Source organism: Salmo trutta, chromosome 31 (assembly GCF_901001165.1).
Source record: "Salmo trutta chromosome 31, fSalTru1.1, whole genome shotgun sequence".
Taxonomy (NCBI): domain Eukaryota; kingdom Metazoa; phylum Chordata; class Actinopteri; order Salmoniformes; family Salmonidae; genus Salmo; species Salmo trutta.
Window position 1 is genome coordinate 12,922,633 of NC_042987.1, and position 17,268 is coordinate 12,939,900.

General features: G+C 40.1%; 1 protein-coding gene across 2 annotated transcripts in view; it reads left to right on the forward strand.

The window, feature by feature from the left end:
- LOC115169568 (corticotropin-releasing factor receptor 2-like) overlaps window positions 1–14,956 on the forward strand; it is a 110,880-nt gene extending 95,924 nt beyond the window's left edge. For both annotated transcript variants that reach the window (XM_029725306.1, XM_029725307.1), the window contains 8 exons: window positions 224–341; window positions 445–598; window positions 5,932–5,992; window positions 6,496–6,568; window positions 6,728–6,813; window positions 11,004–11,139; window positions 13,460–13,501; window positions 14,213–14,956. In XM_029725306.1, the coding sequence (XP_029581166.1) occupies window positions 224–341; window positions 445–598; window positions 5,932–5,992; window positions 6,496–6,568; window positions 6,728–6,813; window positions 11,004–11,139; window positions 13,460–13,501; window positions 14,213–14,353 (811 nt within the window). In that variant the 3' untranslated portion in view covers window positions 14,354–14,956. The remainder of the gene's footprint in view (window positions 1–223; window positions 342–444; window positions 599–5,931; window positions 5,993–6,495; window positions 6,569–6,727; window positions 6,814–11,003; window positions 11,140–13,459; window positions 13,502–14,212) is intronic.
- Window positions 14,957–17,268: the final 2,312 nt, after the last annotated feature.

Genomic DNA, 17,268 nt, shown 5'->3' on the forward strand with positions numbered 1-17,268 from the left:
TATCTCAACCTTCACTAATCATACATTTAATCTAGATTATTGATTTTATTGTGTCTTTGTATGTAAACTGTGTTTTGATGCTTGTTAATCTAAAAAAGGTAAAATATATATCATCGATCAAGTAAATTGTACCAAAGTTGGAGTATGATTGGAATATTGTAACTTTAGGTATGTAAAGCATTGTTTTCTTTTTTTAAATTTCTAATGTTATGTATATTTCTAGGAGCATAAGATGCCTTCGAAACATAATCCACTGGAACTTGATAACAACCTTCATTTTGAGGAATGTTATGTGGTTCCTACTTCAGTTGATTGACCATAATATACATGAGAGCAATGAGGTAACATTCGTTACATATATATATATTTTTTAATTACAATTCACTTGAATGTTAAGCTTTTCATTGCACTAATACCTAACTCATTTTGTTTGTCTTTCTACAGCCTTGGTGTCGCCTTATAACAACGATATATAACTATTTTGTGGTGACCAATTTTTTCTGGATGTTTGTTGAAGGATGCTACCTTCACACAGCCATTGTGATGACTTATTCTACGGACAAGCTAAAAAAATGGGTCTTCTTGTTCATTGGCTGGTGTAAGTACTGTACATGTCAGACTATGACATGTAACTGATAGGAGCACTACACTCGCAATAACGTCTGCTAAATATGTGTATGTGACCAATAACATTTTATTTGATTTAATATCAATCATAAAACTCTAGATAGCAGCCATATACATTAACACTGTCTAAATATGAAACATGAAATGGTAACTGTTTTTTTCCCTATTTTGTCAATCTGTCAATCATATATGAGCCATAATGACAGTCTGGTAAAAAAATATATTTTGTTACGTTAGTCTTATTCTAAAATTGATTAAATAAAAAAAATCCACATTAATCTACACACAATACCCCATAATGACAAAGCGAAAACAGGTTTTCATAAATGTTTGCACATTTCTTAAAAATACAAAACAGAAATACCTTATTTACATAAGTATTCAGACCCTTTGCTATGAGACTCGAAATTGAGCTCAGGTGCATCCGGTTTCCATTGATCATCCTTGAGATGTTTCTACAACTTGATTGGAGTCCACCTGTGATAAATTCAATTGATTGGACATGATTTGGAAAGGCACACATCTGTCTATATAAGGTCCCACAGTTGAAAGCGCATGTCAGAGCAAAAACCAAGCCATGTGGTCGAAGGAATTGTCCGTAGAGCTCTGAGACAGGCTTGTGTCGAAGCACAGATCTGGGGAAGGGTACCAAAACATTACTGCAGAATTGAAGGTCCCTAAGAACACAGTGGCCTCCTCCATTCTTAAATGGAAGAAGTTTGAAACCACCAAGACTCTTCCTATAACTGGTCGCCCGACCAAACTGAGCAATCGGTAGAGAACGGCCTTGGTCAGTGACCAAGAACCTGATGGTCACTCTGACAGAGCTCCAGAGTTCCTCTGTGTAGATGGGAGAACCTTCCAGAAGGACAACAATCTCCACCAATCTGGCCTTTATGGTACAGTGGCCAGACGGAACCCACTCCTCAGTAAAAGGCACATGACAGCCAGCTTGGAGCTTGCTAAAAGGCACCTAATGGACTCTCAGACCATGAGAAATAAGATTCTTTGGACTGATGAAACCAAGATATAACTATTTGGCCTGAATGCCAAGTGTCACGTCTGGCGGAAACCTGGCACTATCCCTATGGTGAAGCTGTCATGCCTGCTCCCACTCTCCCTCTCTGGCGCTCGAATGCGCCAGGCTGCCCTTCATTATGCACACCTGTCACCATCATTACGCGTGGCAGTGCTCATTGGACTCACCTGGACTCCTTCCCTTTGTTGATTGGCCTGTCTATAACTGTCTGCTCCCCTGTTTGTTCCCTGTGTCTGCATTAATGTCGTTATGTGTTCATGTCCAGACGCTGTGCTCTCCTGTTCCATGTCGATTGCCATTAAATGTTCACTCCCTGTACCTGCTTCTTGTCTCTACCAGCGTCAATCCTTACAAAGCGCAAACTAGATGGGATTGGATATCGCTGCAGAAAGCTGTGGTAGTTCTTTTTTTGTACACCTGCCCCTTAATAACTCAGGGGTTTTCTGAACGTTGTTGATCTATGGAGTGATCTACACTAGTTTGTGTAGTGTTTTTATTAATTCACTCCACATCACAAAGCGTGAATGTGTAACGGCCGTCGTCAGAAAGAGACCAAGGTGCAGCGGAGGATGTGTTCATCATAAAGGATTTAATGAATCGCATGAACACTATAAAATAAACGAAACGACCAGCAACAGTTCTGTCCGGTTACACACTAAACAGAAAACAATCACCCACATTAACCCAAAGGAAAACCAGGCTACTTATGTGTGACTCCCAATCAGCAACAACGAACTACAGCTGTGCCTGATTGGGAGCCACACACACGGCCCAAAACAAAGAAATTCAAAAACATGGAAAAATGAACATAGAACGCCCACCCAATGTAACACCCTGGCCTAACCAAAATAAAGAACAAAAACCCCTCTCTATGGCCAGGGCATTACAGAATGCTACAGTACATGCTTGAGTAGACAAACTTAGACAATGTAGCTAAATATTAGCAAAACAATCCCCACAAAGCATTTTGGGAGATTAACAGAAGTGTCTAATTACATTAAAAGAGAAAATGCTATTGGAGTGCGGGGAAGTCCGAGGTGGTTGTACATCAGTTCAGGCCTGCGATTGAGCGAGAGCTTAATAGGACAGGCAGCATATGCCCCCAGTCATCCCCACATAATTATCCACACTCACCTAGAGCTGAAGTGTTAGTGAAAGCACATTGCATGTTAGAAACCAACTCCCACAATGGAGAGGCTCCTGAAACAGCACTGGAGGACGCTTCAGTCATTCAGCTCAGCTCAGCTCAATGCTGAGCCATTTTGACGTTTTCTTTATATAACAGGACTATGTATGCAATGGCATAAAACATAGATCTGGATGGATCTGTATATAGGTCACATTTATGTGAGTCCTTTGAACATATTGTACGCTAGGGTATAGGATATAATACTGTATAGTAACACACCCAGTATAGTTATTAGGGTATAGGATATAGTACAGTATAGTAACACCCAGTATAGTTATTATGGTATAGGATATAGTACAGTATAGTAACACACCCAGTATAGTTATTAGGGTATAGGATATAGTACAGTATAGTATAGTAACACACCCAGTATAGTTACTAGGGTATAGGATATAGTACAGTATAGTAACACACCCAGTATAGTTATTAGAGTATATGATATAGTACAGTATAGTAACACACCCAGTATAGTTATTAGGGTATAGGATATAGTACAGTATAGTATAGTAACACACCCAGTATAGATATTAGGGTATAGGATATAGTACAGTATAGTAACACACCCAGTATAGATATTAGGGTATAGGATATAGTACAGTATAGTAACACACCTAGTTATTGGGGCATAGGATATAGTACAGTATAGTAACACACCCAGTATAGATATTAGGGTATAGGATATAGTACAGTATAGTAACACACCCAGTATAGTTATTAGGGTGTAGTAACACACCAGTATAGTTATTGGGGCATAGGATATAGTACAGTATAGTAACACACCCAGTATAGTTATTGGGGCATAGGATATAGTACAGTATAGTAACACACCCAGTATAGATATTGGGGTATAGGATATAGTACAGTATAGTAACACACCCAGTATAGTTATTGGGGCATAGGATATAGTACAGTAAAGTAACACACCCAGTATAGATATTAGGGTATAGGATATAGTACAGTATAGTAACACACCCAGTATAGTTACTAGGGTATAGGATATAGTACAGTATAGTAACACACCCAGTATAGTTATTAGGGTATAGGATATAGTACAGTATAGTAACACACCCAGTATAGATATTGGGGCATAGGATATAGTACAGTATAGTAACACACCCAGTATAGTTACTAGGGTATAGGATATAGTACAGTATAGTAACACACCCAGTATAGTTATTAGGGTATAGGATATAGTACAGTATAGTAACACACCCAGTATAGATATTAGGGTATAGGATATAGTACAGTATAGTAACACACCCAGTATAGTTATTAGAAATCTCATCTTGGCCTCAAAATGTAATTACCCAAAGGTTGTTCACTCACAATTGTTAATTCAGGTGTGTAGTGGAGGGGATGTGGAATTGTTACAGTCCATTGGTTTCACAAGTGGGAGGTACATAGATTTCAGCAGTGGGATGTATTGGTGTCAGCAGTGGGATGACAGAAGGAATTGATTTTGTACCTTCAAGAAGATGTCTTTATTCTGTATAAGTAAATAACCTTGCAGAGTCAGTTGGTGCTATCTACACAATGTAGAACATCTTCCGAATATTGAGTTTACCCTCAGAATAACCTCAATTCGTTCGGGGCATGGAATCTACAAGTTGTCGAAAGTGTTCCACAGGGATGTTGGACCATGTTGATTCCAATACTTCCCACAGTTGTGTCAAGTTAGGTGGATGTTGTTTGGGTGTTGGACCATTCTTGATGCACACAGGAAAAACTCAGCAGCGTTGTAGTTCTTGAAATAAACCGATGTGCCTGGGACCTACAACCAAAAAGCACTTAAATCTTTTGTCTTGCCGATTCACACTCTGAATGGCACATCCATGTCCATGTCTCAATTGTCTCAAGGCTTCAAAATCCTTCTTTAACCTGTCTCCTCCCCTTCATCTACACTGATTGAAGTATATTTAACAAGTGACATCAATAAGGGATCATATCTTTCACCTGGATTCACCTGGTCAGTCTATGTCAAGGAAAGAGCAGGTGTTCTTAATGTTTTGTACACTCAGTGTCTATCTGTTACAAATTAATATTGTAGCCTGATGTTTTGGTTTTAGGGATGTCCTTGAGTACAACCTTCGGTAATTTACTCAATCCGTCACAGTTCCACTGATGATCAAGTGGTTTTCAAGCGCAGGTCTCACCTTTGAAGTCGAATCCTATTTACAACATTGAAGTATGATCTCTCATTTCAGACATTACAGTGACCAGACTTGGTTCTTACTCTCGAGCATCATCATTTCTAATAAGTATGTCTGGCATGTGGATAACCTTAACATAGACTATCTTCTCTTTTTGTTGATTATAACAACTATGCGTTGTCTAGGTCAGTTGGTGAAAAGATCGACTTGTCATGCGCTTCATGTAGTCTTTTCGCATCATAGTATTTTTGGGGTTCTCGAGAGGTTCATTTTGAAGTGAATTTGAAACTGATTACTGCCATCCTCTTAATAATCAGTAAATCAAGTAAACAAAAAGCAAATTAAATATTTTCTCCTTCACAGAGTGGAGTTGCTTTGGTGGATTTTGTTACTTCCTTTGTACTAACAAATATTAAAAAACGTTGTTTTGAGTAGTCAGGGTGGTTAGTTTAAGTTAAATACTAATTGGGTCATGTAGTTTACCTGTTGGTCTTCAAGGAGATAATGAATCACATTTTTTAACACGTTGATTTAGTAGATCCACTCCAGCCAGTTATAAAAGTGATCAATGTCATCAGTGCCCAGTTTCTTCAGATCCTTAACAATCACTTATTAAGAAATGTAGGAAGTAGAACAGATTTCACTTTATCTGTCCAACACTGGGGACCAACAAGATAAGACGTCCTTAAGCCAGATCAAAGTAGAACTGGAAGGATCCAACTGGCCTCAATGGATCCCTTTATTTCATCTCTGTAATAGCTTCTAAATGCAGCTGCCTGGTTGTAATTAGCCTAGTTTACACTGCACTTAGCTCAGGGCTAACAGCCTCTTTATCCCTGGGCTAAGATACATCGCTCTGGAGCAGGGTTAGCACCGACTTTCACAATATTTGCAAATATGTAAATTCATTTTTGTATTTCTTTCAGGCATTCCATGTCCTATTATTGTTGCTTGGGCCATTGGGAAGCTTTATAATGAAAATGAACAGTAAGTGCACAATTTCAATTTAAACAACAACAATGAAATCTCAAGCATTAATACATTGTTTGTGTTGTAGGTATTTTGTTGTATCTGACTAACCATTTTAAAAGTTGAGGGTCCATCAAAGGTGAAGGTTAATGCCCTTTGATAGAGTGCAAATAAACCTATACAGATGTAGGATCTTAATTTGAGCCACTTTGCTACAGCAGAAAAATGATCCTTTAGCAACAAGAAATGTTAATTATTATGTGGATTATAATGAATGGACATTTCTGTATGTTTATACTGATGTTTATACTACTATTATCAAGGCACTTCTTGGCTAACCAAACGAGTACATTTCATCTCCAATTGAATTTCAATTACAGCAATTTTTAACTTGGAAACTCTGGAAAGTCTTGATAATGCTCCAAAATTGTTTTGCTATTAATGGAATATAGATTGATACAAATAATGTTGTTTAATATGCAACACTTCAAAAAAGCCATTATTTGAATGTGTGTCAACAGATGCTGGTTTGGGAAGGAACCTGGAAAGTATATTGACTACATTTATCAAGGTCCGGTCATCCTTGTCCTTTTGGTAGGTAACAAGACTATTGTCTCTCACTGTTTCATTTCTTAGCTGCCCTAACGGAACTGCAACAAATTTCACTTCCTTTAGTTATTTTTTCATTACTAAAACATCACGTTCTACGTAATGAACTCTTAATGAAAATTTTCCATCTGTATTCTCTGCTAGATAAACTTCGTTTTCCTCTTCAACATTGTAAGAATCCTTATGACCAAGTTGAGAGCTTCTACCACATCAGAAACTATACAGTACAGGTGAGTCACTGCTCCTGTGGGTTTGTTATTTGAAATATCGCATGCCATATTAAGATTACTTGACCTCCATTTAATATTCACTCGGGAGACTCCCGAGTGGCGCAGCGGTCTAAGTCACTGCTTCTCAGATTGATTCCAGGCTTTGAGTCCCGTAAGGCGGCGCACAAGTTTGATTCCAGTTTGAGTCCCATAGGGCTGCGCAATTGGCCCAACGTTGCCCGGGGTAGGCCGTCATTGTAAATAACAATTTGTTCTTAACTGACTTGCCTAGATAAATAAACGTTAAATCTAAAAATATGATATTCTGCATTTTGCCTCCATTGCTTCCCGCAGTGTTTTTAAGTGAGGAAGTGGAAGCGTTCGTTAACGTTGAACCATTGAGTTTTAACCGATCGTATTTTTGCCCTGTAGAAACTCAAAGAGATTCTCTATAGTGAGTTTGAGGAATTATTAGAGTTAATTATTCCAACCAATCTCATTTAGACCTCAGAAGGAATCCACCCTAATGCCAAAGGAGGATTCTTAAATACATTTTGACTGTCCCAAAATGTTGCAAATATGAAGTCATCCAGAAGTGACATTTTGCTAAAAGGAACAATCTCTTCCTATCATTTCAGCAGAAAGGCTATGTGACTGAATGGAAGAGAGGCACGGGTCTTTCCAAGAACGTTATCACCACATAACACCCGTATCTGGTTTTCTAACATTTTGTTATTCCCTCTGATGCTGGTGCCTTGAAGACAGTCTGGGGAAGAAAAAAAAAAATACACTTGACCTAAACCAATGCCTTACACTATAGGATTCACCAAGAGTTACACTAATTCGTAGAGAATAAGGCAACGTCCGCTCACTGTTTGGTTGCTCCATACGCAAACGTTTAATAAAGGTGACACAATAACATTTCAAACAACATGGTCTTTGTCCTAACATGGTCTTCGTCCTTAGTCTGATACATTGTATTGTGATGTGAGACTGCCAACCCACAGTTATTGCAGTTATTACAACCTCCCCTCAACATTCACAGTTTATGGAGCAATTCATGGGGCATTTGTTTAACAAATCCCTCCTACTCAACGAAGTGATAATAAGGTCAGCTGCTTTATAAGGGGTGAATCACTTCAATCTGTGCTCAACTTGCACGCGTCATTACATAACATTCCTGTAAAGATATGGCCCCACACACACACACACACACACACACACACACACACACACACACACACACACACACACACACACACACACACACACACACACACACACACACATACATATACGCACACCATTTTCCATTCTGTTTGAAATAGAACCCCTCTTTTTCTTTACAAATGATCTGCTGATGTTGCGCAGTGAGAATAGCCTCGCGTATCTTATTCCTGGAACAACGTTCATCGTCCTCGATTCACATTGAAGCTTTTATTCATAGTGGATTATTTGAAAACTCAAAAGGGGACATCTCAATTCCCAGCAAAGTCTGCAGACCTCTGTCCTGTAGAATAGGCCTCTGTTACTCCAATGCTGATATTGCTGACATTGGGTTTCCTACTCAAAGTCAAACAGTGGATTTATATCATACAATAGGTGCTATTTGATGTGTAAACAGGGCCATCAACTACTTCACTGCTTAGGTAGATTACCTAAAATCACATCATAATTCGAGGAAATGAAGAATGAAAGACTGTCTCCCAGAGAGATTTTCGATTTTCAACCTGATACTCAAATGGACCTCTTATATTGTCAGATGTTTGTTTTGGCCACAAAACCCTAAGCAATTAACCCCTTTCTATCATCAACCTGCTGGAGTCAAGCTCAGTTTTAAGAAATCTGCACTTTTATTTTATTAATCACATTTTCACTCTGAAACAAATACCTATTGCTAGCACTCCTTGAGTGGCAATCTGATTATGTGGACTCACTATAAAATATGGTGATATTTTCCAATATTGTACATCTCCCTCTTAGTTTGATCTGAGCCTAGTGAGGAAGTGGTCTCATAGGATGAGGTTCTAACTTTACTAGCTATGAATGTGTATCTCTGATATTCATTATTTGGGATCATTTATCAACATCCTTTGTGAGAAATGGTAAGTAGCAAACAATCTCCAAAAATACATTTTAGGTCTTGGAGCGCTTTTTTTGTATTGACATACACTACTGGTCCAAAGTCTTAGAACACCTACTCATCCTACTCATAATTTTCTTTATTTTTACTATTTTCTACATTGTAGAATAATAGTGAAGACATCAAAACTATGAAAACACACATATGGAATCATGTAGTAACCAAAAAAGTGTTAAACAAATCAATTTTATATTTGAGATTCTTCAAATAGCCACCCTTTGCGTTGATGACAGCTTTGCACACTCTGGCATTCTCTCAACCAGCATCACCTGGAATGCTTTTCCAACAGTCTTGAAGGAGTTCACACATATGCTGAGCACTTGTTGCTTGCTTTTCCTTCACTCTGCGGTCCGACTCATTCCAAACCACCTCAGTTTGGTTGAGGTTGGGGATTTTGGAGGCCAGGTCATCTGATGCTGCACTCCATCACTCTCCTTCTTGGTAAAATGATAGTACCACTAAGCCCAAACCAGATGGGATGGCGTATTGCTGCAAAATGCTGTGGTAGCCATGCTGTTTAAGTGTGCCTTGAATTCTAAGTAAATCACAGACAGTGTCACCAGCAAAGCACCCCCACACCATAACACCTCCTCTTCCATGCTTTACGGTGGGAAATACACATGCGGAGATCATCCGTTCACCCACGTCTCACAAAGACACGGCGGTTGGAACCAAACATGTCCAATTTGGACTCCTGTAAGGGCACAGGGCGAGACCCAGATGCAGACACGGGAGGCCGATGGTTTGCGTCTCTGATATTTATTATAATCCAAGGGGCAGGCAAGAGAATAGTCGTGGACAGGCAAAAGATCATAAACAAGGTCAGAGTCCAGGAGGTACAGAGTGGCAGGCAGACTCAAGGTCAGGGCAGGGAGTATGGTCAGACCAGTGGGTTCAGAGTCAAGGCAGGCAAGGGTCAAAACCAGGAGGATTAGCAAAAGAGAGATAAGAAGGAGCAGGAAAAAACACGCTGGTTGACAAGACAAGATGAACTGGCAACAGACAAACACGGAACACCGGAATAAATATCCAGGGACTAATGGGGAAAACGGGTGACACCTGGAGGTGGGTGGAGACAATCACAAAGACAGGTGAAACAGATCAGGGCGTGACAGACTCCAGACCAAAGGACACATTTCCGCTGGACGAATGTCCATTGTTTGTTTTTATTGGCCCATGCAAGTATCTGCTTATTATTGGTGTCCTTTAGTAGTGTTTTCTTTGCATAAATTCCCCCATGACGGCCTGATTCACACAGTCTCCTCTGAACAGTTGATGTTGATGTGTCTGTTACTTGAACTCTGTGAAACATTTATTTGGGCTGCAATTTCTGAGACTGGTAACTCTAATGAACTTATCCTCTGCAGCAGAGGTAACTCTGGGTCTTCCATTCCTGTGGCAGTCCTCATGAGAGCCAGTTTCATCATAGCGCTTGATGGTTTTTGCAACTACACTTGAAGAAACTTTCAAAGTTCTTGAAATGTTCTGTATTGACTGACCTTCATGTCTTAAAGTGATGATGGACTGTTGTTTCTCTTTGCTTATTTGAGCTGTTCTTGCCATAATATGGACTTGGTCTTTTACCAAATAGGGCTATCTTCTGTATACCTTGTCACAACACAACTGATTGGTTCAAACGCATTATGAAGGAAAGAAATTCCACAAATTAACTTTTAAGAAGGCACACCTGTTAATTGAAATGCATTCCAGGTGACAACCTCATGAAGCTGGTTGAGAGAAGGCCAAGAATGTGCAAAGCTGTCATCAACGCAAAGGGTGGCTATCTGAAGAATCTCAAATATAAAATATACTTTGATTTGTTTAACACTTTTTTCGTTACTACGTGATTCCATATGTGTTATTTCATAGTTTTGATGTCTTCACTATTATTCTACAATGTAGAAAATAGTAAAAATAAAGAAACACCCTTGAATGAGTAGGTGTTCCAAAACTTTTGACCGGTAGTGTAAGTACATTGAAACATTTACACATCTTCCCTTTAGAAGCAACCACTTTCACAAATTACTTTTGTAACTTAATTGGAGTACTGCTGTTATTTCCTTCACAGAAAAGCTGTAAAAGCAACATTAGTGCTACTGCCTCTGCTGGGGATCACCTACATGCTGTTTTTTGTGAATCCTGGGGAGGACGACATCTCGCAAATAGTTTTTATTTATTTCAATTCATTTCTACAATCATTTCAGGTAAGATCATGGAGTCTTTTTTTTCTTTACCAAATTGCTCCTTCCCAAGAAAACACAACTCTTGAACCTTTTAAATCTTTATCATTTTCTTTAGCTTTAATATGCTGTTCATTTCAGGTTTTATAGCCTGTGGAAGAAGGACCCTTTGTACTATTGTAAGGCTTTGTAAACCTGTCCCTCGTTGCTTTACAATTTACATTTACATTTAAGTCATTTAGCAGACGCTCTTATCCAGAGCGACTTACAAATTGGTGCATTCACCTTAAGATATCCAGTGGAACGACCACTTTACAATAGTGCATCTAAATCTTTTGGGGGGGGTAGAAGGATTACTTTATCCTATCCCAGGTATTCCTTAAAGAGGTGGGGTTTCAGGTGTCTCCGGAAGGTGGTGATTGACTCCGCTGTCCTGGCGTCGTGAGGGAGCTTGTTCCACCATTGGGGTGCCAGAGCAGCGAACAGTTTTGACTGGGCTGAGCGGGAGCTGTGCTTCCTCAGAGGTAGGGAGGCGAGCAGGCCAGAGGTGGATGAACGCAGTGCCCTTGTTTGGGTGTAGGGCCTGATCAGAGCCTGAAGGTACGGAGGTGCCGTTCCCCTCACAGCTCCGTAGGCAAGCACCATGGACTTGTAGCGGATGCGAGCTTCAACTGGAAGCCAGTGGAGAGAGCGGAGGAGCGGGGTGACGTGAGAGAACTTGGGAAGGTTGAACACCAGACGGGCTGCGGCGTTCTGGATGAGTTGTAGGGGTTTAATGGCACAGGCAGGGAGCCCAGCCAACAGCGAGTTGCAGTAATCCAGACGGGAGATGAAAAGTGCCTGGACTAGGACCTGCGCCGCTTCCTGTGTGAGGCAGGGTCGTACTCTGCGAATGTTGTAGAGCATGAACCTACAGGATCGGGTCACCGCCTTGATGTTAGTGGAGAACGACAGGGTGTTGTCCAGGGTCACGCCAAGGTTCTTAGCACTCTGGGAGGAGGACACAAGTGTTCTGAGCTGTCAGGAGAATGTATGTGGGCGTGAGTTTGTCTACATTGACTATTCTCGGTGTAAATCTTTGCTCCACAATGCAAGGCTGAGTGGGTGGGGAGACGGTACTGTATGTGTTAATGGTGCTCAGTGAAGGTGTGCAGAGAATAGGGGCCAGTTTTAGACTATTCTTAAAAGGCTGTTCCATCATGAATCGGTACTTCTATTATTGCTATGTTGAAATGTGAAATACAGACTGCCCTGAATGTGAAGTGCAGTGCAGAATTGTTCTTATATGTTTGTGAATCATTGATTCAATTGCTTTTTTTTCATATCTATACAAGTTACTCATTGGGGCAGAGAATATGTTGTAAACACCAGTTTACTGACTGTACACTAACGTTACTGCATGATTGTAGCGGGTTTACTAACTCGTTAGTTCTATATGCTATGTTGACTTCACATTAGCTAATATGTTGACAACTACTTTAGGCTGTGTGTAGCGGTTAAGATATGGTTTGGCTTGGAAAGCTTTTTTAGCCTAATGTGTTGTGTGTTGAAGTCCACAAGCGAAGGGAAAAGGCGAGAGGAGAGAGCATAGATGCGAGAAGGAATAGAATGTGGCTGCTATGAAAGTGAATTGTGTTTACGGGTGATCAGGGGTGTATTTATTCTGCCGATTCTGTTGAAAAACTTTTCTTAAGCGCAAGCAAAAGGAACCAAACGGGGATAAACATACCTGAATTTGTCCAATTGAAACTCTCATTTGCAAATGTTGGACTAATGATCACACCCTACAGAATATCATGTCACCTCAAATGGTCTCTCAACCTGTGTGCACCTACTGTACATTGTAAACGTTCATTTATAGGCTAAGTTATAGCAACCTCATGATGGGTATAAGGAAAATTAGAGTACTATTATTATGTAGTAGCCTAAACCTATCACTGTTACATTGAACTGGAAAAATGGATATGAATGACAGTCATCCAATATGCTTTCATAGAAATAAGGCCATGCAAAAACAAAAAACATCACTGACCGCCACTGGTAAACACTTTGCAGAAAGTGGCATTTTTATTACATGAATCACATTTTCACTCTGAAAAAAAATGCCTATTGCTAGCCCACCTTGAGTAACAATCTCATTATTTGGACTCACTATAAAATATCTGACAATAGGTGATTATTGTCCAATATTGTACATCCCTATTTGAGTGACTTCACCTGTATTTGAGTGAATTGAATTATTGTACATCCTTATTTGAGTGAATTAATAAAGATCTATGAAAACAGATTTTACATATGAAGTTACATTCTGTACATTCTAACGTTGTTCTGTCTTGTTTTCCAGGGGTTCTTTGTGTCAGTATTCTACTGCTTTCTTAATGGCGAGGTTAGTCAACAATGGTCTTTTTACGCGTGGGCTTCGCTGTGTGGCGGACCGTTATGAGAGGCAGTGGACAAAAAGTCCTGAGACCCTACTTTTACCGTCAATATCCTGCAGGCTATTTTCTTTTACAAACTTTAATGAAGGTGCTCTCTATTTTTCTAGACCTATTTCCCCCTTACTTTAGTGGTCCATCATTGCTGAAATTCATTCAAGTAACATAAAAAGGGTCGTGAAAAATGTGGCTCCCTTCTGCTTCTGCTGTTCTCAACTGCATCTATGAAGCTTTCATTGATTTATACACATGAAAAAAAAGACACTGATTGAAGTCTACTGTGGATACTTTAGAAGCTATTCACTGTATATGGTTCTGTACCATTTTGTAAAGATTGTTTGTTGACCGAGTGGCGTAGCGGTCTAAGGCACTGCATCGCAGTGCTAGAGGCATCACTACTGTCACAGCCGGCCGTGATCGGGAGCCCCATAAGGCGGTGCACAATTGGCCCAGTGTCGTCCGTGTTAGGGGAGGGTTTGGCCTGGGTAGCCGTCATTGTAAATAAGATTTTGTTCTTATTAACTGACTTACCTAGTTAAATAAAGGTTAAATAAAATATGTCAATTCAAGTTCAAGAGATTTCTTGTGCCCTAGATATTGTGTGTCCTACCAGATAGACTGCCTGCCCACCACTAATACAATATTTCATTGTCATCTCCCAGGTGCGCTCAGCAGCCAGGAAAAGATGGCATCGTTGGCAGGACAACCATGCCCTGAGAGTGCGCGTGGCACGTGCCATGTCCCTCCCCACCTCACCCACCAGGATCAGCTTCCATAGTATAAAACAGACCACAGCCGTTTGACCAAATCCAAAGGTCACCTTTGGAAATGTCATTTTTCTAGGGAAGAGACTTGTCTTGAAGCACATCTCCATAAACGTCTATTTCCTTTATTTCTTACCCCAGCTGCATAAGGACAGAGAGCTTTGAGGAAGAGACCATTAGGATTTCCGAATTACAATACTGTAACACAACCTCCTTGGACGTGTGGCAAAGAAGTAAATTCAGAACAGATGGGCAAAGCCGCCTCTCCAAATGAACATTGTGAAGTGATTGCAGAGTCAAAGTCTTACTGGCAATGCATTAATAGCTGTTTTCATACTGTATTACACCAGGTTGGATTTTAATAGGTCAGGAATGTCGACCTGTCAAGGACCAGTCCTGACGAGGCAAGAAAAGCAGTGGTAATGTCAAAAGAGACCCTAATCACTCTCAGTACTCTACTGTACTTGTAGCAGCATTTATTTCCATAACCCTCCATTTTTTCATGTCTATCAGAGGGCAGGGATAAGCAGGAATGTGCATAAACGGAGCAGACACGGGATGCAAATGCGTTCTGTGTCTGTTGCAGACTGAGATTGAGATGCAATGAGAGAGATCAAATGATACTGTTGATCACCAAGGAAATAAGGAACGTGCAGACTCAAAGTGATATCGTTTGGTTTGTCATCAGCACCACTTTTTTGCTTGTCAAAATGTCACCCTAAGAGCTATTCAACTGTATAATTGTTTTCAGGCTAATTTATTTTAAGATTGTTCCCTGCCAATCATTCTCAAATGCTTTTGAGCAGCACATCGTCAATGATGTGTTTTTCTCTCTTCTGGTTAAAAAAACCCTAAGGCAGCTCTTATTTGGATGAGTAATCATAAATCAAAGCTATCATTCACTGGGTTTGAGTTCAGATTATATCCATTATCTTATTATGTAAATAATGGAGATGGGACTGTGATTCTGAGACTTTTACATAACACTTATTTAAACACTGATCAGACCCTGATTTCAGTCCACGCAATGCCACAGCTGTCCAAGTCAAGAGAAATAGGAGTAATTTAAAGGTACAGTACATTGTGCATACATTAAATCCTTTTCACATACTTATGTTCTCTCTTTCAAATCCCAATGTGCCGTACTTAATCAGTGTCAGTACTAAACTGTTGGGTCCAGGAGCCAGAGAGAGATGGAGCCTGATAAGTGAGAGCTTCCTTTGGCTTCCTTAATGCTTTGCTCTGCTCAGGTCAACATGCCAAGCTCTGCGCCGGTGACTGACCGACGGTCTGACCTGCATGGGTGTTAGCCTCCTCTCCCTCCAGGCCCCCCCGTATTATAATACAAATTCCAGACACTTAGGCATGCTTTTTATTCAGCAAAATAGAACAGTAGAACCCATGCACCCAGGGAATTAAGTTCTTAAAATGTGGAATTGTAGAAATTATGCAATTAGACGGGTATTGAGTACAAGCTCACTGATTTGGGGTATTTGTATAATGCATTGTATAAATCTATTTAGGTTTATAAGCAACCATGTATTTCATAGTTTAGTTACTTTGGGAGTATACAGCTCTCCCGAGTGGCGCAGCGGTCTAAGGCACTGCATCGAAGTGCTTGAGGCAGCACTACAGTCCCGGGTTCGGTCCCAGACTGTGTCACAGCTGGCTGTGAGTTGGAGGAAACATCATCCAGCTGGCGACTAATGTCACCTTGCAGGCACTCACTAACCCGGACGACACTGGGCCAATTGAGGCGACACACAATAAGCCCAGTGTCGTCCGGGTTTGTGGAGGGTTTGCCCGCAGGGATTTCCTTGTCCCATTGCGCTCTAGCGACTCCTTGTGGCAGCCCAGGTGCCTGCAAGCTGACAGTGGTCGCCAGCTGGATGATGTTTCCTCTGACTCATTGGTGCAGCTGGCTTCCGGGTTAAGCGAGCAGTGTGTCATGAAGCAGTCCGGCTTGGCAGGGTCATGTTTCGGAGGATGCATGGCTCTCGACCTTCGCCTTTCCTGAGTCTGTAGGGGAGTTGCAGCGATTGGACAAGACTGTAACCACCAATTGGGGAGAAAAAGAGGTAAAAGTACAAAAACTATACTTTGGGAGTATATAGTAAGCAAGATGCTCAAATTAAACTATATAACATCTGTTGAGAGTTGCTGTTTTTTTAAATAACGTAGGCACGGCTCAGTGACTAAGTCAGAATTAATTATTGCTTTACACATTTTCCTGGCATTGAAATTGGACTAGAACCACATTTATGTTGTACAACAGCCAATTCTAATTTATCAAATTGCTTGTAATGAAGATGTACTTCTGGAAGGTCAGTTATTTTTCTCTTCATCATTCGGTAATTACTGTGAAAATAATATGGTACCATTGAATAAAGGATGAACCTGTCATGTCCATTAGAGTTTGCACACCTTGATTGCTTGATGTATAATTTTCTGAGAGAGTTGACTTTGTACCAGTTTCCTGTGTTATATTTTCATAAATGTGACTCACTCCATATGTGCAATTCCTCTCTTGAATACCACCAACTTTTCAAGCAAATAGTTTTCACGCAAACAGTCCCAAGATCTAAATAAATTGCCAATAAACTAATGTATGTGAAAAACTGTAAATATTTTTGCTATTTCCTTGTCCTAAACCACTAATCCCTGTTGGTTGAACATCATTTTGTTATTCATGTTTGGGAGGTGCCTCCAAGTTGAATGTTTATTTTGGAGAAGTTTTAATCATATCTAGGGGTTCTAGTTGACAAGGTCTAAAAATAAGATTAAATCTTCAAAGAGTGTGATAAAACATGTATAACAAAAGTGTTTTGTTGTACTGTACATAAACTATTTTAAAGTTTGTTGTATATTGTAATTAATACAGTATTTGTACACATTTTATGAAGTAAAGATATGTTTTTTTCTCTTTTACTGTTAGTGACCGTAGTAATTCATTA